Raw genomic sequence first — 27,455 nt, 5'->3', positions numbered from 1 at the left:
CTGAAAAAACTGTGAGCATGAATTTAAGCCTTCTTAACATTTTTACTCTTGTCAGTAACGACGCTGAGCTTCTCTCTTTTTTTTTTTTTTTTTTTTGTGTTTTATATTATGCGTTTTTCTGGAGCTTTAAATGTGATTTATCTACATTAAGTATTAATAAAAATTAGTTTTAGGCTGTGTACCCACGTAAGCGATTTTTTTTTTCGCGTTTTTTAAGCATTTTTTCCCGGTAAAAATGCATACAAGAAGCATCCCATTCTTTTTAATGAATTCCGCAATTTTTGTGCACATGATGCGTTTTTTACCGTGAAAAAAACGCATCACGGAAAAAAACGCAGCATGTTCATTAATTTTGCGGAAAAATCTGCATTTCTAACTATATTCTATGAGCAGGAGGATGCTCCTGTAAAAAACGCTTAAAAAAAGTGCAAAAAAAAGCATAAAAAACGCACGTTTTTCCTGGGAAGAAGTCCGTTTTTTTCTGCATATGTGGGTACATAGCCTTATTCACCATAAAAGCAAAAAATGTTATGCCTTTTTTTTTTGCAGAGTTTTTGCACTTTTTCCTTGCTTTCTTCGAGTGAAAAAATGCTGTAAAGTGCTGGAAGATTTGACTGGCTGCAGATTGTCTAAAACACTGCAGTGCTCAAATTCAGTCTGGGGATAAAAAAGATTTCTGAAACCTCATAGCTTTTGTGCTGATACTGTAAAATGCAGCTTCTGGTCAGCAGATGAAACCGAAGCAAAAAAAAAAAAAAAAATGGTGCATGTGAACATAGCCTTAGATGGCTGTGTCTTCTATCTTGTATATAGTTATGTTCTCAGCTTCCATTGAACCTTCTTCACATCTCTTTAATAGAAGCTATATTCCCAATGCATAGTTAGGTTCCACAGTAATTAAATTAGTGAACCTGAAATGAAATGGGCTTAATGGGATCAGATGACTTGTTGCATGGCACCCAGTGGTGTGAGCATTGATTGTCTTAATGATACTAGCTTATTTCTTTTTGCCACCCAGTGGTTCGGATATCATCCCTCAAGAATTCTGATATTAATCTTTTGGTAACTGCTGAAAGTCTAATTAATTGTACACCTTTGGTGGTCTCCACCTGACACAGTCAATTTAAGGCAAGGATACGGAATAAATGTTAGGACTATTTAATCATTGTGTTCTGCGGGTTAATTTATTTTCTTTCTTTTTTCTTTCCCAGGTGATCTTGTGCTACGTCATCCATCATGGGGAGATACTTGACCTCGCTTTTCTTATTGATGTTACTGGAACAGTTTGGTGATTGCGATGAAAGCCATGGACTGCATTTTTCCCCATCATTTCAGTTCACCCAGCACCAGTACAATGCCACTATCTATGAAAATTCCGCTGCAAAGACTTATGTCGGACACCCAACCAAAATGGGTATTTATCTTAAAAACCCTAATTGGGACATCAAATATAAAATAGTCTCTGGAGACAATGAGAATATATTTAAAGCAGAAGAGCACATCTTGGGAGATTTTTGCTTCCTGAGGATACGTACCAAGGGCGGTAACACAGCAATTCTTAATCGAGAGGTTAGAGATCACTACCTCCTTTCTGTCAAAGCGGTGGAGAAGAGCTCAAATGCCGAAACACGCACAAGAGTTAGAGTTCAGGTACTAGACACAAATGACTTACGGCCGCTGTTTTCACCGACATTGTACAGCGTTTCTTTGCCCGAAAACACAGCAATAAGGAGCAGTGTTGCTAAAGTCAGTGCAACTGATGCCGACATTGGAACCAATGGGGAGTTTTATTACAGTTTTAAAGAGAGAACTGAAATGTTTGCTATTCATCCAACTAGCGGTGCTATTATTCTAACCGGCAAACTTGACTATTCAGAGACCAAGCAGTATGACATGGAAATTCTTGCAGTAGACCGAGGAATGAAGTTATATGGGAGCAGCGGAATTAGCAGTATGGCTCGGCTAATTATACATGTGGAACAAGCAAATTTGCATGCCCCTATCATCTCTACTGTTACTCTCACTCCCTCAGAACTTGATAAAGACTTGACATATGCAATTGTAAATGTGGATGACCAGGACCATGCCACCAATGGAGAAATAGCTTCATTAAGTATCATAGCAGGGGACTCTCTCCAGTACTTCAGGACTAATAGGACTTCTCCGGGAAGTAAAGAATATAAGATTGTAGCTGTAAGAGAGATTGATTGGGATACCCATTCTTTTGGTTTTAACTTAACCCTACAAGCTAAAGACAAGGGCTCTCCACCGCAGTTTTCCCAACCCAAGGTCATCCACATTAGATCTTCTCAATTTAAACATGGGCCAGTGAAGTTTGAGAAAGATGTTTACAGGGCTGAAGTAAGCGAGTTTGCACCTCCCAATACGCCCATTGTAATGGTAAAAGCACTTCCCAGTCACCCACATTTAAAATATGCCTTTAAACATACTGCAGACAGAACCAGATTCAGTATAAACCCCAATACTGGTCTGATTACAACTTTAGCCCCATTAAAAGCAAAATATGCCTCCCACATTGAACTGGATATTATTACTAGTGACAAAAAAGCTTCAACAAAAGTGATGATCAAAGTGCTTGGTATGAACAGCAATGCCCCAGAGTTTACCCAGACATCATATAAGGCTGTGGTTGATGAGAATGTGCCCATAGGTAGTCACGTTCTTACTGTCAGTGCCATTGATTATGATGAAGGGGAGAATGGATATGTCACTTACAGCATAGCCAACGTAAATCCTGTGCCATTTGTCATTGATGCCTTTTCGGGCATCATTAGCACGGCAGAAGAATTGGATTACGAATTAATGCCAAGAGTCTATACATTAAAGATTAGGACATCAGATTGGGGTCTGCCTTATCGAAGAGAAGTTGAAATTCCCATCACAGTGACCTTAAATAATCTAAATGACAACACACCATTATTCGAGAAGATAAACTGTGAAGGTTCGGTCCCCAAGGATCTAGGCATTGGAGATCAAATCACTACTGTTTCTGCTATTGATGCGGATGAGCTTCAGTTAGTAAAATACCAAATTGAATCTGGAAATGAGTTAAATTTATTTAATTTGAATCCAAATTCTGGAGTTCTTTCTTTAAAACAGTCTCTTTCAGAAGGCCCGGCAGCAAAAGTCTCCTTTCATAGTTTAAGGATTACAGCTACGGATGGTGAGCACTTGGCCAAACCAATTTATATTAATATTACTGTAACTTCTAGCCGCAAGGTCGTTCACTTAAATTGTGAGGAAACTGGAGTTGCCAAAATGCTTGCTGAGAAACTTCTACAGGCCAATAAGTTGTTTAACCGTGGATCACAAGAGGAAGTTTACTTTGACACTCACTTGGCAAACTCACATGCCCCTCTATTTAAAAGCACAATTCCTAGCAGAATTGTAGTTAAGGAGAATGAAGCTGTCGGAACACGAATAATGCATGTGGAAGCGAATGACCTTGACACTGGCTTCAATGGCAAGTTGGTATATGCTATTTCTGGAGGAAATGATGATAGTTGTTTTACTATAGATATGGATAATGGTTGGATACAAATTCTTTCACCACTCGACAGGGAACTCAAAGATTTATACACTTTGAATGTCACAGCTTATGATCTTGGAATACCACAAAAATCTGCTTGGCGCCTTGTAGACATTGGAGTTCTTGATGCCAATGATAACCCACCCGAGTTTCTACAAGAAAGTTATGTTGTTGAGGTCAAGGAAAATGAGGAAGGGAACCAAGCAATTATTAAAATAGAAGCTTCTGACAGTGATCTGGGAGCTAATGGTGAAGTGAGATATTCCATCCTTACAGACACTAATATCTTTACAATAGACAGTGTGACGGGAATAGTCAAAGCTATTAGCTCACTAGACAGAGAGAAGCAACATATGCACTTACTCAAAATTGAAGCCAGAGACCAACCAGAGAATGAACCCCAATTGTTTGCTACCATGTTCCTAAAAGTATTAGTTGAAGATGTAAATGACAATTCCCCAATGTTCCTTCCACCCAACTATCATGTTAAAGTTCGAGAAGACCTTCCTGTGGGAACCCTGGTAACTTGGATCGATGCTTATGATTCTGATATAGGGCTTTCCGGTCAAGTCCGATATAGCCTTCTGGAAAATGGTGATGGAAAGTTTGAAGTAGATAAACTGAGTGGAGCAGTAAGGATAATACAAGAGTTAGATTATGAAGAAAAACAGGTTTACAATTTGACTGCCCGGGCCAAAGACCGAGGAAAACCGACTTCTCTCTCATCAACTTGTTCCATCACTGTTGAAGTTGTTGATGTGAACGAGAACCTGCATTCGCCATTGTTCTCTAGTTTTGTAAGCAAAACGATGATCAGAGAAGATGTTCCCATTGGAACACCTGTGATGACGGTCTCTGCTCATGATGAGGATTCAGGACGGGATGGTGAAATCAGATACTCTATAAGGGATGGATCTGGGGTTGGAGTCTATACCATTCATGAAGAAAAAGGTAAGAGTCAATTTCTTGTTATGTAGAACTGTTTTCATGTATATTTGCAGTTAAATAGAAGTCAAGTTTTATGATCTACCCTATCTAAACATATTGTAGATATGTTCCTATATTGTGAACTGTGAGAAAATATTTCACAATGTCCAATTAATGCTCCTTGGAAGTGCTAAGGTGGCCTGAAATGATGAGCCATATCTTATTCCACAATAGCACATAGATTTGTAACAATGTTGGTGTTAATAATAATAATAATACACATTTTCTTTTGACTGCCCAGAATCATTGGCCAGACATTTTGCTGTGCATATGTTGCAGTATACCAGTCCAATCTGCAATGGTTGATTTAAGAGTCACCAGGTCAAAAATGACCAGTCTTTGCTAATTGCATTCCATTTGATCCCCTGATTATTCTTTTTTTTTAAACCACCATACAGTACCAGAGATGCAGCCTTTTTATTTAGTATTAATGTTTATGGTTGTTACAAATGAGGCGTGGCTCGCTGTATTTTCTAGGGCCATGTCTTTAGGCTGCTCTCTTTTATTATCCTGTGAGTAATGCCCCCTTATAAAGACTATTATTATAAACAAAGACGAGTGGCAGCAGAGAGGCTGTGCTGGGCCTGCATATTGATGTGTTTTATTATTATTTTTTTTATTGATTTTATTAGTGTTTTCAACATGTGCAAACCTTTAGAAGAAAAAATGAAAAATGGGGTGCGTCTTATAGTCTGAATCTTCCTTACCGGGTGTGCGGCGATATGAGTTGGGCGATACGGCAGGCAATGGGCTAGGAGGAGGGGGTGTTCAGAGGTGCGATGCTATGGGGCGATGCTGCGAATCCCGGGATGGAAGAAGGGGGTGTTCGACTGTGTGGTAGCTCTGCCAACCCACTTTCATGGCCTCAATTTGGTGGACTCCGGGAAAATGGCTGCCGGTGGCGGCGTATGTGCAGATTAAGATCTCGGGTACTGAGATCTCATCTAAAGGTCATTTTCCCAGAGTGCACCAAATTGAAACCATGGAAGTGCGAAGGCTTCGTACTTTCACAAAATATCGTCAGAGCCCCTTCTACTAGCCTGGGATGGGACTCGCAACATCACCCTACAGCTTAACAACTCCAAACACCTGCTGTGATTCAACTTCACCCCCCCACGCCTGTAAGCTTAATTCGGGCTGTAAGACGGACGCCCATTTTATGCATTACATTTTTTTGCATTACATTTTTTTTCCCTCCTGAAAATATGGGGTGCGTCTTATAGTCCAAAAATACTTTTAATTAGGACCTATTTAGATTGATACGTGCTGGCCAGTGGGAGACCAACGTTCAAAAAACGGCCCAGGACGGTCGAGCGCGATCAACGATACCCGGCAGGGGGGCCGGTCGCTGATCCATGTCACACTCAGCGATATCGCTGGTGATCTTGCTGTGTGGGACCGGGCCTTTAGTGTTACTATAACTGCTCTCTACGCCGCCCGAAGACTAAAAGCAAGCAGCTGCAGGGTAAATAAAAGTTCAGTTTCTCTCTGTAGACGCAGCTCTTGTAAGTCAACCAGAGATAATTTAAACGCTGTGTACCAGCCAGTAAATAACGTTTTTTTAGAGGGGACAGGTTCCCTTTAATTACTACCGCAGAAAAACTGAATTCTCCTCTTCTCTTCTGGATATTTTTGCAGTAAAGCCTTTATGCTAATCTTTGGAGAAATTCTTTGTACCTGTATTTGCCATCTTCCTTTTTCAGTCTGACTCGGAAAGATAAAGTGAAGGAAATTATAGTCTATATATTATCTGAAGTACATGCTACGTTTTTTCTTCTATACATGAAAAGCAAATAATTAAATGTTGTTATCTCAAAGACTAACTTTAGATCCATTTTCTATGAATTTGTTGTGTACTTTATATTACGCCTTTATCGGTGTTTAAATTCTATAGCTTTTCTAAACTGCTTGGCCTTCTTTGATGATCTAAAGCAAACATGTTTGTTTTGCTGTTGGCTGGGAATCTGCTGAAGCAGCCTAAGCATTTTTTTCACATCCTGCTGAGTGAGGCCGGATGGCAGGTAAATAGATGGAACTTTTGTCCCCGCCCGTATTATGTTTTTTATCGCATTCATGTATTGTCAACTCAACTCCACCAACCCCGCTTCTACATGTGGTTTTATGAAATCCACACTGAACGAAAGAAAAGTCCACATTTTTTGAGTATAAAATGGCGCTGGTTTATAAAGTTTGTCAATACAGTTTGTATAGGATTAATATTCTGATTGTTTATTATGATTATTAAAGATTTATGTAGCTTCATCATTAAAAATTTGCCGTCATTGCACAAAACAGCTCTCCGGCTTGTGTAACAAAAGGTAAAAATTCTAGATATTTTCTCCGAATTCTGTGTTCCGTTCCTCTGTTTTTCCAGCTAGAAATTGATGAATAAATTGACAACTAGGTTTTCCCTTCTACTGGTGAAAAGGACGTGTCTGTACCCATTCTTCATACTATCAGTACTGATTGGACAGTGACGGGCGCATCCAGGGCCGGACTGGGACTAAAATTCAGCCCTGGCATTTGATGTTACACAGGCCCACTAGTCACATGGTGACTATATAATATCTTTGTACACTTGTAGGTTACAAGAAGTGAGAGGAGATTAACACGACTATATAACATGTAGTCACAGCTGTGCCCAGTATTTCAGCTCAGTCCTAGTTATTGCTTTTAGTTGCAGTACTCCTCCCAAAGCTCTGTCCCCTTTTGTATGCACGGTGACAGAATTCCTGGCCGAACTGCTATCCATTGGGCAACCAGACCCCCTGATCATAGCCGCCCCTATCATACCTCCCATTTTGTGACTAGTCACACCCATGTCCACACTCAACCGCACCCATTTAGCACTGCTGATAACATTGACTGGTACTGAGGGCACAGTGACTGGCATTATGGGCACATTTGCTGGTATTGTGGGCACACTGACTGATACTAAGGAAGAGAAAAAACAGCGAGAAAGAAAAAAGAAAACAGAGAAAGAAAGGAGAGCAAGAGAAAGAAAGAAGAGAGAACAGAGAGAGAAAGAAAGAGGGGAAAGAAAGAAAGCACAGAGAGCAAGAAAGAGGTAAGAAAAAGAAATAGGGGAAAGAAAGAACAGAGAGAGAGAGAAAGAAAGATTAGAGAGAGAACAGAGAGAGAGAAAATGAGGGAAAGACAGAACAGAGAACGAGAAAGAAAGAACAGAGAAAGAAACAGAGAGAAAGCTATAAAGAAAGATTCTATAAAAATACTATAGCAGCCCGGCTCCCATTGTAGTGCCCACCTGAGCCTCCCGATACAGGACATATCATGATCTGCTCACATGGCTGGCATCCCCGATTCCAAGGCGATCCTGCTGTCTGCGCTGTCGGAGGACATGGTGATGGATCTGAAGCATTCCTAGTTCCGTCACAATCTCCTCATGAAATTACCTCATTTCCAATCAGCTTCCAGCACATCACTTCCGGTGGAACGTCATGTGCGAGTTTTAAAATGCTCCTCGGGGCTCCGCCGTGTACTCCAGTGTCCGTTGGAAAAGCCCGTCTTGTATGCCTCGTACACACTTGGCTCCGCTCCGTACATCCCGTACACATATGGCTCCACTCCGTAAACACACGGCTCCGCTCCGCATAAACCATACAATACCCCATACACACGCGGCACCGCTCCATACACCAAGTATACACACAACTCTGCTCCGTACACCTCGTACACGCGCGGCTCCACTCCGTACACCTCGTACACGCGTAGCTCCGCTACATCCACACTGTAAACCCCTCCTGACCCCACACACAAACGTACCCGCATCCACCAGTGCACCATGACAACCAGCATGAACACCTGTTCAAAGCAGTTAAAACCGGTTTGAATCACTGACTGGTAACCAACTTACGATTTTACTTAAAAAAAATGCTTTGTCCCAATTAATTTGCACAGCACTGTACATATAAATAGTTTGGGATGGGGGTGATAACGTTTTAAATATTTGCTCGAAAACGGTCTCATTGACCATAGGCAGCAATTGGCAGGATTTGCTTCATACGTCAAAGGAGAATGTGATCCCTGGCCATCATCCATTTTGAGAAGTATGCCCCTTTGTTATTGTTTGTATGCAGAGATATTACCTTTAGTTCTTATCCTGCAGGGTCAGGCAGACTTAAAGGGAACCTGTCAGCAGGGTTGTGCACAGTAACCTACAGACCGTGTCAAGTTGGCGCTGATTAAAATGATACCTTGTTTGATGAAATTTGTCTTGTGACTGTTTAATCTTAATTTTCAATTATGAGTTAATTATATGCTCGTGCTTCGGCCTGTGGGGCTGGTCTTCATGTAGTGCTCTGCTTATGTATTCATGTGTATGGCTTCTGACAGATCACTGATCCCTGATCACATATGTACTGTGTATATAATTAATTTGTTTGCTGTTCTCCTGGTAGTCATTAAAAACAAATTGATTTGAAAATGGCACCGGCCGCGCCTGCACAGTAACAGCTATCGGTGATCGCCGATAGCTGCTACTGTTTAGGCTCCGGCGGTGCCATCTTGGAGGAGGAAATTTTTTTTGTTCTCTATCAAGATGGCGCGGCCGACGCCATTTTCAAACCATTATTTTTTTCCAAAGCCAAATATAATATTATGTAAACTAGGGGGCAGGTCAGTAAGGTGTCAGTAACCTCTCAGAAGTCATACACATGACAGAGCACCATCCCCACAGGCCGCCCCGGAGTACAAGTATATCACTAACACAAAACTGAAAATAGAGATTAAACTACAACCACATGGCGGATTTCATTAACCAAGGTTTTAAAAACTGCAAGAATAAACTTGAAAGGTTATTGTGAATAAAATATTTCAATTCCACTTCCAGTTGTGGAAAAATCTCATTGAGGGCATGTGATGGAAATTGAGTCAAGAATAAATTCAAGCTATGCCTTTCTGTGGGAGCAACTTTTAATAAGTTATATATTAAAGGGAAGGATTGTGCGCAGTAACCTACACACAGTGTCAGGTCGGCGCAGTTATACTGATTAAAGTGATATCTTGGTTGATTAAATCCATCTTGTGGTTGTTTTTTAATATTTTCAGTTTTGAGTCTGGAGGAGGTCTTCATGTGGTGCTCTGATTAGGTATTCATGTGTGTGGTTGCTGGATACCTCACTGACCTGCCCCCTAGTTTCCATAATGAATATCTGTACATACTGAAGAAGAAAAAAATAACCCTTCTGCAGGCAGATGCCAGCATAATCACATGTTTAATGTCCCAATAATAAATGTGGGTGTTAATCAGATAGGAAAAAAAAAATCCATTTCAAAATGGCGCGGGCTGCACCTGCACAGTAGCAGCTATCGGTGTATATAGGTGATCCACTAGCTGCTACTGTGCACAAGTTCGTTGAGCTGGATTTTCTTCTGTTTTGTGATTGCTCCATGCCTTGACACAGCGTTTCCTGTGCTCAGAACACCTAAGGATGTCTATTACGGTGAGCTGGACCCATTTCTTTATATTAATATGAATGCATTAGAGAGAGGATTAGATACTATTAAACATGCTTAACAACATTTGAATGCCAAATTATGGGATAGTTTAGGCATTACCCATTCACTTGAAATCTTACCCGAATAATCCTTTTGATGCAAACTAACATAAATCACCGCTTTCTGAATCTGGTCTGTGGGAGAGACGTGGAGAATATTCTCAGGCCAGAGACTGTTCAGCCGGGTTCTGCAGATCAACTATGGGAATTGTAAGAACTCCCTCAGATATTCATGTTATTATTGGAAAGATCCCAAGGCTACAAGGAGTGTTTCCAATAATATCATTACATTAGTCAACTGCTATTTATGCTGTTTCATATCAGAGAAAGTCCAGTAAAAAATTGATTTTTCTATAATAATTATTTCTAATTTAAGTGAGTTCAACATTTCCTAGGCACACCAGAATAAGCTTCTGTAGCTTCTCATCACCAGCCTTCACGCTCACCTAGATTGATGGGTCTCTCCTACGTGTATAGCTAAACACCTGACATTGTAACTGAATCGAGTGAAGAAAAGCCTATAGGGAATCTCCTCTTGGACGAGTCATCATTGTCCTCTTGCCTTGGCATTTTTAAAATAAACTTTTCAGATTGACTGCAGTGTTTCAGGATTAAATCTACATATCTCCTATAATGAATCTTGTCTCTCATTCACACTGTCCGTGGTTCAGTCGCCATGACTCAGCTGACCGTTTCCTTTTAAACCTGGTATACTTTGTTGCGCCCATTGGCCTGATGAGGCGATATATGGAGTTTCTCGTTTCTTCTAATTTAGTGTCTGTCCCCAAGTTTTGCTTTATTATTTGTCCCATGTACAGTGTGTCTTTGTTGTCTGCTGTTATTACCTATTGTGCTTGGTCTGAGGTATGGACATATTTCTTAATTGTGGAATCTGAATTATGTAGGGGTCTGTAGCTTGAATTTTTTTGTTTTGCTATAGACTGGACAATTCTCAAGGGGAGTCTAAAAAAGATTGTTGCATGCCTTAGTCCATTGGTGTGATGTTGTTACCATAATTTTTGCTAATAAGAATACATACACATCAGACAAATCTAATGTTTAGATGTTGCTTGTGTGGAATCTTGATATTAGACTGCTTACTGAGTGTCATATGTTATATTATATTGATGCTAAAAGAACCATAGACCGAAAATAGGGTCTTAGCCAAGTTAGGCAGGATAGGCAATGTGGTTGCCACATGTGGTTGGCCTGAAGGAGTCTGATGACTTTGAAACGCGTTGACAGTAAACCACTTTTATTAATCCTTGGTTTTTGGATCCTTGACTGATAATTCAGCATTGCAGCTCAAATCCACCTTTCCTGGTACCTTGTCACACATTATATTGGCAGCAGAATTAGACAACTGTATATTTAAGTCACCAAACTCAAGTCCACTTAGAATTACAGGGGTATATTGGACAAAAGGTCCAGGCAGGATTCTAGCCAATGAAAGACTTGTCTTGACCATTGGTTTGTTTTTACCATCCAAAAGAAAAGGCTGAGCCTGACCGTTATTTTTTTCAGTTGATAAAAGTCCAAATTGTTAAAAAATAGAGCCAAGAGAGATGAAATTCTGAGATGTTTGCGCACATTTGCATCAAAGTAGAATTGCATAGGTGGTTTCAACCTTGATTCACAGGTGAGATGGAAAGCCGTTAATATTATTCCTGTATCTACTGCCTGCAAATATATATCTTTTGAAGTTTTTCTAAGGCTTTGTGTTAGCATCCCTTTATCTACTTTACTTTACAGTCTACAGATAAATGTATTCTATCATAGGACTCCCTACTGAAAGGCAGACGCCTAACTGGAAACAGTTTTGTGAAAGTATTAAAAGCAGTCTCTGAATTCAATGTACTGGAAGTAAAAAGCAAAATGAGAAAAAAAAAATAAAAACAAATACACAAACAGAGATGCTGTAAAAATTCCTTTAATGTTGCCCTTAGATTCAGACCACAGCACTAATTCCTAACGCCCTCCCTCGTTGATATGCCCGCTTGGTTAGGCCAAGCATGCGTAAACTGCTTCCGGACTCCTCTGATAGTAGCTTATGGTAGATGTATAAAAAAAGATCGGATGTTTGCATTTTAAACCTCCTGATCCTAATCCCCTCTTCTGATCCTCCATTGGGTGAGAATAAGTAAATCCTCAAGCCCCCGTTACACACTGCGATATCGCTAGCAATATCGCTGTAAAGTCACCGATTTTGTGACGTAGCAGCGATATTGCTAGCGATATCGCTACATGTGATACTTACCTCCGACCCGCTCCCCCGCTGGTTATCGCTGGTCGCGCGAGAAGGTCCTGGACCGTTTCTCGTCGTCAGCTTCCTGCGGCGCTTCCTGCTGTGACGACAAGCGACGCGTGGACGCGGGCGGGAGGACGTCAGGATCGCCGCGTCTGACAGGTAAGTAGCGACCCCCGACCCCTGCGATGTCGCTGGTGAGATCTGCCTGTGTGGCAGCTCACTAGCGACCACTTAGCGATGCACCAGCGATCCATATCGTTGTCGGGATTGCTGGTGCATCGCTATGTGTAACGGTACCCTAACTCATAGGATAGTCGGCTTGTCCTGACGAAATTGGAAAATAGGGCTGACTTTTCTGAACTGTGCACGGGAGTGACCAGTTTCATTAATCTAAGTGAGGTTGTTTTGGTAACAAACACCTGGATTTTTGCAAGGCTTATTCAGATGATTAGGACTGCCTCAGAAATGTCTGCACAAAATCTAACACAAGTGATTGTAACCGAAAATTAAATGTTCCTCTGAATATACACGGTGTGTGAGTGTATGTACAGTATATATATATGTGTGTGTGTGTGTGTATATATATATATATTATAATTATTACTAGACTGTTCTATCATTGGTGACTTCAATATTTTTTAAGCCAAAGCAAAACCATGATTCTCTGATTTTTTTTCTTTTACATTTTTGTTTTGATTCTTAACAAAAACACGAACGAGCTAATCAAGAATATTTACTCTCCATGTATTTTTGGTCTTTGATTCATGATTGTGTTTTGAAGTAGGACATCTGCTTTACTTTAAAGGTGTTTTCTTGGGTCAAAGTAACAAAAGGCTGAGAATGATTAGGTAATGTTTGCTCTTTGCTTTGAACACTGAAATTTAATCATATCGTTTGCTCACTCCATAAGAAAGAACACGTCAGCAGCAGTCAATCAGCGCCTGCTGCCAGTATAGACATACGCCATACCTTACTTATGTTTTCAAAAGGGCACCTACTGATTCCCATACATATATACACTGATAAGCATAAGGGTATCTGCGTAAATAATTATATGCTAAATAAATTTATGTATGAGATAGCCAAGATGATTGCCTATAAAATTGTGGTAGTCTCACGTTTATTTTCTTTAAAATTAAGATCCTGCTTATGCGCAACTTTATTTTTATTTGATTTACCTTCCAGACGTAAAAGTCCATGCATTTTACCACCGGTAGAGATAGTATGTCTGAAATTATTATCCATTTAAACGTGGGCCCATACAGGCCACAAAAATAGCCACCAATTTTGTTATATACAGACCAATTGGCTGTGATTTGATAAGATCGTTCGGTGAGCATAGAACATCATGTTATCGGCAGCACACATCCCATTTTGACGGGGCGATGATGTGCTGCGTAAAAAATTATCAGCTTAGGGAATTAAAGTTGTGATGTTTTGTCCATGTTTTACAATATGGAATTATTATGTCAGACATAATTGAAAATTAAAAATTTGTATTTGGTGTTTTCAATGAAAATGTGCTGATAAAAAGTCAACGTACCTGACAAACAAGTGTTTTGCTCCTTCTTTGGATGATTGCCGACCTGTTTAGAAAGAGCCGATCGTGGGGAACAAGTTTTCCTACAAATGCTCCTTCCCCAGTTCTTGACTCCTCTTATTGAGCTATTAGACTCCTATTGATATTACAATTGTCTGTAAATCCCTGTCATTCATTACGTAGCTCTTAACTGTGACAATATGACCATTTACTAGGTTAAGCTAGTCATAGACATAAAATAGCTGCGGCACCAGTGAGAGACGTCTTCAGTGACTTCCTAATGTGTAGGAATTGGACTGATGACATTGATCTGAGATTGTCTGCAATCCTGTTGAAATCGATGCGATTGCAGTAAAAATGATAGCAAAAATCCACGCTGTTTTAACACAATGGTTGGATCAGTTCAAAAAGCTACTGAGTAGGTTCAGCTTTCCGGAATATCTCATAGGAACAGCTTGGTACGCACTTGCTATGTGGATCTCCACTAGAACTATCCTCTGGTGAGTGAGGTCGTACTAGGCCATAGGCCATAAGAGGGAGGCCGTCATGACAAGGCTGAGAGGGAAGGAGGAAGCTGCAGTTGTTGGATAAGGAGGTGTTGCGTAAGGGGTTAATCTGAGTTAGGCAGAGCTGGGCTGGGTTTACCAAGGGGGGGGGTCAAAGAGAAGGCGGGTCGAGAGAAGTTGGTATAAATAGGAAGAGCCATCTTACAAGGGCGACCATTTTAGGTACCCCTTAGTAACTGAAAGAATCTACCACCCACCCTCCCTGTTATATTTGGGCTACGGGTTTTTTATGTGTTTTTTTCAATTGCTTGCTTTACTTGAATATTAATTGTATTTTATTATGCTGTAATATTATTTTGCTTGTTTGTTCTTTGTCACGGCAGTGTGGCATGGGGGTGGTCCTCGAAGTTGGTGAGGCTGGACGCTTTGGGGGAGGGGATCGGAAGAGGTCCTGGACTCCCTCCAGTGCGAGCCCAAGTGGTCAGATATTTGTGGTATCCTGAAGGAGGGATAAAGGGGACTTGGACATGGTAATGGTTCATGGCCAGGCGGGTTGTTTTGGCGCCTCTGAGCTGGTGCTTTACGGCTGGAGGCAAGACTCGACCTTGGGGCCATGTTGGCATAATATCATCATGGGTGTTTTGGATTCGGGGCTTCGAGGACCGCCCCTCCGGGTCGTGAGTTACTGTAAAACGTTTGTTTATATGTTAATAAATGGCTGCTGTGGCCAAATTATCCAACAACAAGTGTATCTGTCTTTATTCGATTCATGAAGAAGTGGATAGGGGCCATGAGGCTGGAAAAAGAGGTATTAGATTTGTCTAAAATGGTAAAAGGGGTTGGAAGCTACGAAGAGTCTCGAATACCCTTTGTCATGTATTTAAGTACTTTGCCCTCCTTAATGGCGAACACTAATCAGTCATCTGTTGTAGTTTGCCCTTATCCCGGCCTGTCCCTTAACCTTAATGCACCCGAAGTGTCCATGATTGCACAGTTGTTGCTGTTCAAAAGGGCAGTAGCATTTACCAAGGTGAGGCCGAGTATGTACCCAGCCTTCACATAACCAGTGGGGGAAGGCAAAGCCCTGACATGGAGGGAATTGGGTATTGCAATACTTTCTTAGTTCCAAGAATACTTGTACATACTTGCCACTGTCATCAGTCAGGAAATCAGCGCCTCCGTACAGTTACCTCTTGATTAGTGATTTTGTTCCAAAATAGTAAAATTTTGTACAACATTATTTATTAATTATTTTATGTCTACGGGGCTTTTTCAGTTTTGTCGGTAATTGCTATCATTCTAGGTTAATTTAACAAGATAATAATTTTATAACTTTACAAGTTCATATCCATCTAATACCTATGTATTATCTTTCCATCTACAGTATATCTACCGTATGTTCTCTCTATCTGTCATCTTTCTAAACATCTATCTATATATCTACGGTAATTATCGAACTACTATATTATGATCTGTTTTTCTCTAGCTATTCTTTTGTATCTATCTATCTATCTATCTATCTATCTATCTATCTATCTATCTGTCTGTCTGTCTGTCTGTCTGTCTGTCTGTCTATCATCTTTATCTTTTTCATCATCTAACCTGTCTAATGCATTATGTATAGGCCCAGGGTGGGCAATTTATAAAAGAAAAGAAAAAAACCCACCCTGCACTCTTTCTTTATGACCCTGCTCCTTCCTCCTTCGCACTGGCTTCTGTATTCCTCACTATTATTCTGGCATAAACAATATCATTCAATGGCTGCAGAGTTCACATTATGGCCAAAAAAGGTTTACAATTTCTAATTGTCCATCTTAGGCCCATATACAAGTTTTAAATTAAGATTAATCCCCTTTAGACTATATTCACATGTCCATTAATTATCTGGATTCAAAAACAATCCGTTTCTTGTCCAGCTAAAAAAAAGTTGATTTCACCTGGATCCCGTTTTTTTTTTTTTTTTAGCATTGAAATCTATGGAAAATTGATTTAAGTAGCCATCCATTTTCTTCCATTTGAAACTAATCCTGTAGGCCAAAAAATAAATCCTTTTCAAATGACAGAAAACAGATGGCTAATAAATGGATTTTTTTTTTCCATAGACTTCCGTGTTTAAAAAAAAAAAAAAAAAAAGATTCAGTTGACATCAGTTGTTTTGAGCTGGATAAAAAAAAGTTGAGGCTGCACAATTGTTTAGTCAACGAATAGCTATGTGAACACAGCCTTAATCTGTTCATGCCATAGTCCTGAATGAGTGAGGGAGCGGATGATGACTCAGATCTAGATCCTCAAATGTGCAGACCAAAAAGAAAAGCACTTGATATAAGAGCCTAAGAGGGTGCTGGCTAAGTGGTGATTGACCCAGATGCTTATAAAGTCTGGATACCCCAAGTGGACACTGGATCCTTACTTAACATGGGGAGCAGGAGATTTTTTTTTTTTTCCCTAAATTTTATTTAGTAGGGTATGTATCACTACTGGAGACCCACCATGATTCTACATTTTGAATGATCTTGACCTTGTCTATCTTTCGTGTAGAGGTAAATCCTGGGGACATGTTCCTTTTTTCTTAGTCCATCTGTTAGGTTGAACAATAAGAAATGTTCCCTAGTTGCCTGCTCCTGGCCCAATGGGTATTGATCAGTGCGCAGTAAAAGAATCACACCAGAAACACAGTCGATGTAACCTCTCTTTGATTAATCTATGGCGCAGCTCCAAGAGAAAGTGAGCTTTATTGATCCAAACATAGGTTTATATATCCCCTGTAAGGGGGCTCAGTTAACTCTAAAATGGGAGTGTTCGGATGTATTCCATTCGTTAGTGGGTTGGGCAATGAGCTAGTCCGTGGGCGGATCCATGAGGTCATCAGAGTGGGCTTCGTCGTGGGCAGATCCATGAGGTCATCTGGGTAGGCATCATCGTGGGCAGATCCATGGAGCATATGGTGTGTGGTGAAACAGGAAACGGCGGATCCATGAAGCGCATGGTGTGTGGTGAAACAGGAAATGGCAGCCATATTTAGTGTCACACTTTGATCTGAGAAAGCTCATGTAAGGAGAGATAATACTCTTTTTGGGTAGTTCCCCTCAATCTCTTATGTCTTGAGATTAATTAAGTATTTGATCTTAAGGCTCTCCTCAACACGTCTTTAGAGAGTTCTCTGTTAGATAGAATCCAATTTTTTAAGAACAAAATAGATAAATAGAAAGTCTTGTACTTCTTACCGTCCCTTCATTAGATTATTTAGGATGTGAGCGCCTTTCTTCCACATACTAAGGCTTCAGGTTATTTTTGCATGGTTAACATAAGCTATTCCATGAATTTGGGTAGGAACTTGAAGAATGCAGTGATTTCATCGGAATATCATTATCATTTATCACTTTTATAAATTAGTATTTTGGAGGTTTGAAAAGCCCCCGAATTCCTTTCCGATGGTGGTAAGAATGTGCGGCTGCCATGTATCCGGTGTAGGAGTGCGATTCTCTGAGGGACGGGTAAACTTGCAATGAGTAATTCTCTGTCTCCTTCCTGTAATAAAAGGTGATTTTTAATGTGTTTTTTATCATCTGCGATACTTGATAAGGCAGGAATGTGCATGTTACTTGGCCTCAGAAGTATTAGGGGCAGATGAACTGCCACCTCCATTTACTCACATTTATAGCCCTATTATGTATGTATTACTGCCTTACGTTGTTCGTAAAGCCAAGGGAATGGATTGGGCTGCTATTCTGAGAAAATAAAGGTTTCCATGGAGATTGTATGCCGGCATTTTATTTTACTTGATGACGTAAATAGTGTAATGTATTCCATGTATGCTGCCTCCATGTAATTGTGCAGCCTAGATGTGTACAGAGCGGTGAGGCCTGGAATTCCTTTGTGTGATAAACCTCTGCTGGCCTGAGCTCCAGTGTTTAATCATTGACGAACATTCCCCCTAGCTGCCCTAAAGAATGTTTATAATGTGACCCCTCTCTTTGTCAGGAAGGATTTCCAGATTAACACCGTTTTGTAGGCCACTTATTTGTTGTGCAGGGTCTGAAAGAGGAAGACAAAGTTAATGGCTTCTTTAGTCTAAAGTCAGAGCCATGAAAGATGTCCCAAGAGATTCTTTACTTGGTGGACAATCCATGGTTCTCTGTTGTATTGTACTTGTTATAAAGAAATGAAAGTTCCAAACTATAATATCCAAGATGATATATGATAAGATCGTAAGATCATGAACTACATTACCTGTGCTCCTTCTAAAGAGTATAACAAAAAATAAAGGGTTACGGTAAATCACTAAAATGAGACCTCCTACCTTTAAAAATGACTGACGTGTCAGTCTAAGAAATCTTATGTAAGCCTGTCCTCAACTCCACAATGATAGCTGACACCTTCACTAATACAGTATAACAACCCTATAGTGTATCCACTGCATGAGGTACCACTGGGTTCCTTTTCCTATGGGTATGGTGATTCCAATGGAATCGGCACCAAATCTCTTCTTCACAAAGTAAAATGGAGGTTGATCAACCCACCTTTTGTCTAGCCCTACAGTTGTCACCAGGACTAGTTTAGAGCAGGATTTTTAGCCTTGAAATGTAATCAAAGTTTTCCTTCACCAGTATTGCTTGCTATCAGGGAGAACGCCTGAGAGATCACGCAAATCTCACCGCTTCCACCAGTTTGCCTGGGAACGCAAATCTACTGCCTCCAATCATCAGGGCAAAAATGCAATTGACTGATGGGTGATGGATCAGGCCACGGCTCTTTTCCTTACTAGGCAGGTGAGTGAGGAATTTGCAGTCAGCATATGGTATATACAACTCCCATTCCGACATATGGAATATACACTCACTGGCCACTTTATTAGGTACACCTGTCCAACTGTGTGTTAAGACTTAATTTCTAATCAGCCAATCACATGGCGGCAACTCAGTGCATTTAGGCATGTAGACATGGTCAAGACAATCTCCTGCAGTTCAAACCAAGCATCAGTATGGGGAAGAAAGGTGATTTGAGTGCCTTTGAACGTGGCATGATTGTTGGTGCCAGAAGGGCTGGTCTGAGAATTTCAGAAACTGCTGATCTACTGGGATTTTCACGCACAACCATCTCTAGGGTTTACAGAGAATGGTCCGAAAAAGAAAAAAAATCCAGTGAGCGGCAGTTCTGTGGCCGGAAATGCCATGTTGATGCCAGAGGTCAGAGGAGAATGGGCAGACTGGTTCGAGCTGATAGAAAGGCAACAGTGACTCAAATTGCCACCCGTTACAACCAAGGTAGGCAGAAGAGCATCTCTGAACGCACAGTGCGTCGAACTTTGAGGCAGATGGGCTACAGCAGCAGAAGACCACACTGGGTACCACTCCTCTCAGCTAAGAACAGGAAACTGAGGCTACAATTTGCACAAGCTCATCGAAATTGGACAGTAGAAGATTGGAAAAACGTTGCCTGGTCTGATGAGTCTCGATTTCTGCTGTGACATTCGGATGGTAGGGTCAGAATTTGGCGTAAACAACATGAAAGCATGGATCCATCCTGCCTTGTATCAACGGTTCAGGCTGGTGGTGGTGGTGTCATGGTGTGGGGAATTTTTTCTGGGCACTCTTTGGGCCCCTTGGTACCAATTGAGCATCGTTGCAACGCCACAGCCTACCTGAGTATTGTTGCTGACCATGTCCATCCCTTTATGACCACAATGTACCCAACATCTGATGGCTACTTTCAGCAGGATAATGCGCCATGTCATAAAGCTCGAATCATCTCAGATTGGTTTCTTGAACATGACAATGAGTTTACTGTACTCAAATGGCCTCCTCAGTCACCAGATCTCAATCCAATAGAGCATCTTTGGGATGTGGTGGAACGGGAGATTCGCATCAGGGATGTGCAGCCGACAAATCTGCGCCAACTGTGTGATGCCATCATGTCAATATGGTCCAAAATCTCTGAGGAATGCTTCCAGCACCTTGTTGAATCTCTGCCACGAAGAATTGAGGCAGTTCTGAAGGCAAAAGGGGGTCCAACCCCTTACTAGCATGGTGTACCTAATAAAGTGGCCAGTGAGTGTATATCTAATATATAAAGCTCAAAGTGTGTATGTATGTGTGTATGTCCGGGATAGGCATCCGCACCGTTGCAGCTACAGCCATAAAATTTGGCACAGTCACACGTCTGGACCCCGAGAGTGTCCTAAGCTATGTTGTGAGGCAAAATTTTAACCCCGCGCATTCCAATTCACCAAACAATGTTGCCCCTATCTACATAATGGGGAAAAAGTGTGTGTATATCAAGCCCCGTCCCTCATTATGTCATAATGGTTGCTATGGTGACGCTGATGTCATCATAGGTTGCAAGCCCTGCCGCTCATTATGATGTCATAATGGTTGACTATGGGATGGAGTATGTGTGATGGGTATATGGGCACAGGACTATGGGATGGAGGATATGTATGATGGGTATATGGGCACGGGCCTATGGGATGGTGGATATGTATGATGGGTATATGGGCACGGTACTATGGGATGGAGGATATGTATGATGGGTATATGGGCACGGGCCTAAGGGATGGTGGATATGTATGATGGGTGTATGGGCACGGGACTATGGGATGGAGGATAATTATAATTTGTTCTAACTAACCACAGTTAGTTACTATGCCCGGGCAGCGCCGGGCTCTACAGCTAGTACATAGATAGAGAGAGAGATACTAAATCTGTGCCATGGAAATGTCTCCGAATTTAGCGGAGGAGGGCACTCCCTTTTTTTTTTTTTTTTGGAACATGGACAGAACCAAAGCAAGCCGTATCTTCCAGGACTGACAATTGATAAAAACACAATCTGCTTTTTATTAAGTCAAGGTCACGCCTGCATGACTTCCCCTTGGTGAACTCGTATGGGGGCTGCTTGAGAGATCCCAAACTTTGAGAATATCTTCACCCCTGGAGGTCCCAGGCGGGGAAGATATTATGTTTCTTATCACGATTTTACCTTTCTGCAGAGATGAAACATGGCATGGATAGCATCATCCACCTGTGATATTAAGTTAGAGGTGTTTGGCCGACTTTACTGTGTTGTGTGTGTGAATGAGTTATATTTTTGGTGTCTTAGTGAAGGGAAATTTCAGAACGATGCAAACCCCAGTATTCATCACTGACCACTGGCTTCATAGAGTCTGAGAATCTTTTGAACAGAGGAAGCCTCTGTACTTCTCCGCCTCTGAGTATACGAACTGTGGTGTAGTGACCACTGTGTTCGCTAGGGGGCGCTGTGTGGATGTCCTAGGAGAGAGGATGAATGGCAGAATACTGAATGACCGTTGTGCATCTCAAGGTGGGTGGCCTTGAGATGGAGACTTATGTGTGTGTTGATCAGCAGTGATACTGCTGAGGTGCTGTTTCAATGTGTCTGGGAGAAGTCTCCAGATAGCTGGGGAGATGGGCGGAACTAGTTACTTACAAATCCACCCAGTGGTGTGGTTAAGAACGATATTGTAAAGAGTGTGAGAATGGTTCAAGGACCTGTGGTGAGGTCATAGCCATGTGACCCGGTGGGCGTGGCTACGGACCATATAAAGTGGCCAGGGTAGGTCACATGAGTGAATGCTTGGACCCGGTTGGTCCGTTGTGGAAGGGCCCGCTGGGAAGATGGGGCTTCCTGCCTGATAACTGTGAATGCTGTGAGTAATGGCTGGATGTCTCTGAGAGTTCCCAGAGGAGGGAAAGAACATCTGCAGTGAGAAACAGCCATGAGGTAACCCTGACAGCAAGATGATATAACTGTGGTGAAGCTTGAGAGCCTGCGCATTGAACAGTGCACAACCTGTGTGACCACAGGGTTTACAGAGTGAAGCTCTGTCATGGACGCTATGCTGCTGATATGAACTTTATGTTGCTGCTGTGGGTTTATGATGCCTTATAAACCGCATGGAGGTATGATTTTGTGGAAAACCCGTGCCGGACGTGATAATTTGGCTGCCAAGCGAGTAATCCCCTATGTGAATGACAGCGCTACCTTGCAGAACCCTAGTCTTGTTGGCTGGTTCTCCGCAGAGCCCTTGTGGTAATTATTTGTTCATGGCAGGTTGTCCTGCTTCAATGGAGGTTGAAGTATCAGCTGTATATCATTTCCCCAGTTATAATTAATCCCATTTGTTCAATGTGAGGTTGATATGTCGCGTCTCTGTAGATGACTTTATGGATTTTACAATTTTTCTCTACGACTCTTGGAGAAGAAGCAAAATGTCTGTTTAAAAATTGTTCAAAGTTTCGGAAAACTTACACTACCGTCCAAAAGTTTAGGGTCACTTAGAAATTTCCTTATTTTTGAAAGAAAAGCACAGTTTTTTCCAATGAAACTAACATTAAATGATTCAGAAATACACTCTATACATTGTTAATGTGGTAAATAACTACCGTATATACTCGAATATAAGCCGAGATTTTCAGCCCGTTTTTTTGGGCTGAAAGTCCCCCTCTCGGATTATATTCGAGTCATATACACCGGGGGGTCAGAGGGGGAGGGGGGCGGGGGTGTCAGGTCATACTTACCCGTCCTGACGCTGTCTCTTGAGCCCCCAGCTTCTCCCCGTGCTCTCTCTTCCTGCCTTCAGCGGTCACGTGGTGCCGCTCATTAAAACTCATGAATATGCGCATATTAATGAGCGGCACCACGTGACCGCTGAAGGCAGGAAGAGAGAGCGCGGAGAAGCTGGGGGCTCAAGACACAGCGTCAGGACGGGTAAGTATAGCGATACTCACCTGTCCTGCGTCCATGGCTGCTTGCTGCTGTCTGTCATCGGTCAGTGACTTCAGACAGCAGAGGGCGCGGTGACGTGGTTAGTGCGCGCCGCGCCCCCTGCAGTGTGAACGTCACTGACTGATGACGTGGCAGATAGCGGGGAGCAGCCATGGACGCAGGACAGGTGAGAATCTGACACCCAGCGACGGAGAGGTGAGTATGTCATTTTTTTTATTTTTACATGCAGCAGCAGCGGCAGCACATGGGGGAATAATCTTAAGGAGCTTCTAATGGGGGCAGCACATGGGGGAACAATATGGAGCTTCTAATGGGGGCAGTATATGGGGGAACAATATGGAGCTTCTAATGGGGGCAGTATATGGGGGAACAATATGGAGCTTCTAATGGGGCAGCATATGGGGGAACAATATGGAGCTTCTAATGGGGGCAGTATATGGGGGAACAATATGGAGCTTCTAATGGGGGCAGTATATGGGTGAACAATATGGAGCTTCTAATGGGGGCAGCATATGGGGGAACAATATGGAGCTTCTAATGGGGGCAGCATATGGGGGAACAATATGGAGCTTCTTATGGGGGCAGCATATGGGGAAACAATATGGAGCTTCTAATGGGGGCAGCATATGGGGGAACAATATGGAGCTTCTTATGGGGGCAGTATATGGGGAACAATATGGAGCTTCTAATGGGGGCAGCATATGGGGGAACAATATGGAGCTTCTTATGGGGGGCAGTATATGGGGGAACAATATGGAGCTTCTAATGGGGGTAGTATATGGGGGAATAATCTATGGAGCTTCTTATGGGGGCAGTATATGGGGGAATAATCTATGGAGCTTCTTATGGGGGCAGCATATGGGGAATAATCTATGGAGCATTTACCACCCTAGGCTTATACTCGAGTCAATAAGTTTTCCCAGTTTTTTGTGGCAAAATTAGGGGGGTCGGCTTATACTCGGGTTGGCTTATACTCGAGTATATACGGTATTCTAGCTGCAAACGTCTGATTTGTAATGCAATATCTTCATAGGTGTATAGAGGCCTATTTCCAACAGCCATCACTCCAGTGTTCTTATGGTACTTTGTGTTTGCTAACTGTGTAAGAAGGCTAATGGATGGTTAGAATACCCTTGAAAACCCTTGTGCTAGTATGTTAGCACAGCTGAAAATAGTTTGGCTGATTAGAGAAGCTATAAACCTGACCTTCCTTTCAGCTAGTTGAGAATCTGGAGCATTACATGTGTTGGTTCCATTAAACTCTCAAAATGGCCAGAAAAAAAAAACCTTCATGTGAAACTTGACTGTCTATTCTTAGTCTTAGAAATGAAGGCTATTCCATGCGAGAAATTGCCAAGAAACTGAAGATTTCCTACAATGGTGTGTACTGCTCGTTTCAGAGGAGAGCACAAACAGGCTCTAACCAGAGTAGAAAGAGAAGTGGGAGGCCCCGCTGCACAACTGAGCAACAAGACAAGTACATTAGAGTATGCAGTTTGAGAAATCGACGCCTCACAGGTCCTCAACTGGCAGCTACAATAACTAGTACACGCAAAATGCCAGTGTCAACGTCTACAGTGAAGAGGCAACTCTGGGATGCTGGCCTTCAGAGCACAGTGGCAAAGAAAAAGCCATATCTGAGACTGTTTAATAAAAGGAGCAGATTAATATGGGCAAAAGAACACAGACATTGGACAGAGGAAGATTGGAAAAAAGTGTTATGGACAGACGAATCTAAGTTTGAGGTGTTTGGATCACACAGAAGAACATTTGTGAGATGCAGAACAACTGAAAAGATGCTGGAAGAGTGCCTGACGCCATCTGTTAAGCATGGTGGAGGTAATGTGATGGCCTGGGGTTGCTTTGGTGCTGGTAAAGTGGGAGATTTGTACACGGTAAAAGGGATTTTGAATAAGGAAGGCTATTACTCCATTTTGTAACACCATGCCATACCCTGTGGACAGCGCTTTATTGGAGCCAATTTCATCCTACAACAGGACAATGACCCAAAGTAGACCTACAAATTATGCAAGAACCGATATTCTATCTGCAATGAAGTGGCCAGCGCAGTCACCAGATCTCAATCCCATTGAGCTGTTGTGGGAGCAGCTTGACCGTATGGTGTGCAAAAAGTGCCCATCAAGCCAAACTAACTTGTGGGAGGGGCTTCTGGAAGCATGGGGTGAAATCTCTCCAGATTACCTCAGTAAATTAACTGCTAGAATGCCAGTGGTCTGCAATGCTGTAATTGCTGCAAAGGGAGCATTCTTTGATGAAAGCAAAGTTTCAAGGAGAAAATTATTATTTCAAATAAAAATCTTTTTTTCAAACCTTGTCAATGTCTGGACTAGATTTTAAATTCATTTTGCAACTCAATTGATTAATAAAAGCATGAGTTTTCATGGAAAACACTAAATTGTCTGGTTGACCCCAAACTTTTGAACGGTAGTGTATATTGTGATTGATTAAACTCCCACTGAAGGGCCAAAAGTGCTTCTCTGAATACTGTGCCCCATCAGTTGTGTTCTGCATAGCTCTGCCCTCATTGAAGAGTCAAATCAAAAGTGTAGGGGCTCATAAGTCTGTGTCTCTCTATTCCTAAACTCGCTTCTCAGAAAATGGATGAACGGAGCTGATCATGGCCAAAGTGGCACAGCACTCAGCTTCTACCTCATTGTTTTGGCAATCAGTGGTGTTTTCCACACCAAGACCCCCACTGATCCAAACATGTTACATGTCTAAAGTTTTCTGAAACTACAGGTATGCTTTGATGATTTCAGATACTTGACAAATTCAGCCTCTAAATATACCTATTGCTCATGTGGCAAATGTGATTTAGCGACAATTTATTTTCTCACTTCCGTAACAGCATACATTGCTGAAAAAATAAATAATAACCCCAACTATTTGCTGCCTTTCATTGGACAGTGTCAGTCACTCACAACTGATTACATTTGTTGGTCACTTGCTCACCTCATACCAAGAGATTTAGTGAGTTGACTAGCAGGATCAGCGATTCTGTCAGCGAGAGAAATCTGTAAATATATATTTTTAGAGATTTTATTTAATTTTTTTAGCCAGTGATTTATATTTCTAATGAAAACTGTTTATTTTTTTATACCATTGGTAATGACAAACACTCGGAGTGCGGGAGATCTGCATCGTGTCCCGGGACATTGAAAATAAACATGTTGTGGAGTCATCTGACTGCGGCATTCCCGTTAGCTTTCGTTAGATTTCTAAAATAGACTGGATGCAGCAGGAAGAAATATTAACGTATCACACGCATTATTGTATGATTGGGGAAAAGAATATTTTATTGATTGTTTCATACCATTTATTATAATATTTTTTATTTTGGAGTTTATGGAAGGAAAAGTGCTTACATACTGACAGGGGACAGTAAATGTAGATCGCAGGAACACACTTTGAAACAAACTTTAATCAGACAGAACAGACTTTTCTATATTACAAAGGAAGGCTAGTGATGATGGACAATAGAAAAGCAATTCCACTACCTGTCAATGTGAAATGCTTACGAAGATTGTCTGGAAATATCTGTAACGGGGCCTTTAGTTTACAGGATAAGCCATAAATGTCCTCACATCAGTCTGTCTGCCAGAGATTTGCTCATTACTGTATGACGCCAGAGATTTCCATATCCTGCAGATAGACCTGTAACACATACCTGCCTCTGATAGCAGTGCATTACCCACAGATGCCCCTATAATGGGCAGCAAATGCCAGAAATGCCCCCAGAAAGTGCTGCAGCACATACCTGACGTAACGATGACATTAGCATTTGAGGGGAAAAACGATAAAATCTCCCCGGACAAGGTGTACAGTAGCATTTCTTATCCAATAAGACACATTACAGATTCCTGTTATATAAGGGAAAGTATTAAAGGGGAAACTCATCCATGTATATACAGTAGATAGTATACATGAATGGTCACAGTTCAACAGCAGTGACCCTCACGACCTCTAAAACAAAAGGCCGGCCATTATAGCCCATTTTTCACCCACATTATCATTATATATTGTGAGAAAAGTTGAAGATGGGAGTAAATTTATTCTAGTGTTCCTTGACTAAATCTAAAGTATACAATACAGCAAGGCCGGACTGGCCATCTGGCAATTCTAGCAAATGCCAGAAGAGCCAGTCTGGTCGTTGGTTGCCTTGTCTGCTATGTTGTTAGAAGAATCTGTGTTCTCAAGACACCCCTATTGTTAAAAGTTGTGATGGAGCATAAAGTCGCTGACTCCGTCACTTACCCCAGCAGGCCACGTGTATCATTAGCAATAAATGTCTTATAGTAAATCTTGCTTTCCGCCATCCAGGGTAATATTATTATTAATATATCCC

General features: G+C 41.6%; 1 protein-coding gene across 6 annotated transcripts in view; it reads left to right on the top strand.

The window, feature by feature from the left end:
* The window catches only part of FAT1 (FAT atypical cadherin 1), a 331,353-nt gene that overhangs the window by 98,893 nt on the left and 205,005 nt on the right, over positions 1–27,455 (top strand). For all 6 annotated transcript variants that reach the window (XR_012232847.1, XM_073578882.1, XM_073578892.1 and 3 more), the window contains exon 2: positions 1,212–4,501. Coding sequence is in view for 5 of the 6 variants with exons in the window: in XM_073578882.1 (XP_073434983.1) it covers positions 1,237–4,501 (3,265 nt within the window). In the remaining variant the exon portion in view is untranslated. The remainder of the gene's footprint in view (positions 1–1,211; positions 4,502–27,455) is intronic.

The sequence above is a fragment of the Dendrobates tinctorius genome, unplaced genomic scaffold, assembly GCF_039654945.1.
Source record: "Dendrobates tinctorius isolate UK_male_01 unplaced genomic scaffold, ASM3965494v1 ptg000008l, whole genome shotgun sequence".
Classification (NCBI taxonomy): domain Eukaryota; kingdom Metazoa; phylum Chordata; class Amphibia; order Anura; family Dendrobatidae; genus Dendrobates; species Dendrobates tinctorius.
This window is presented reverse-complemented; position numbering and strand designations above follow the sequence as displayed.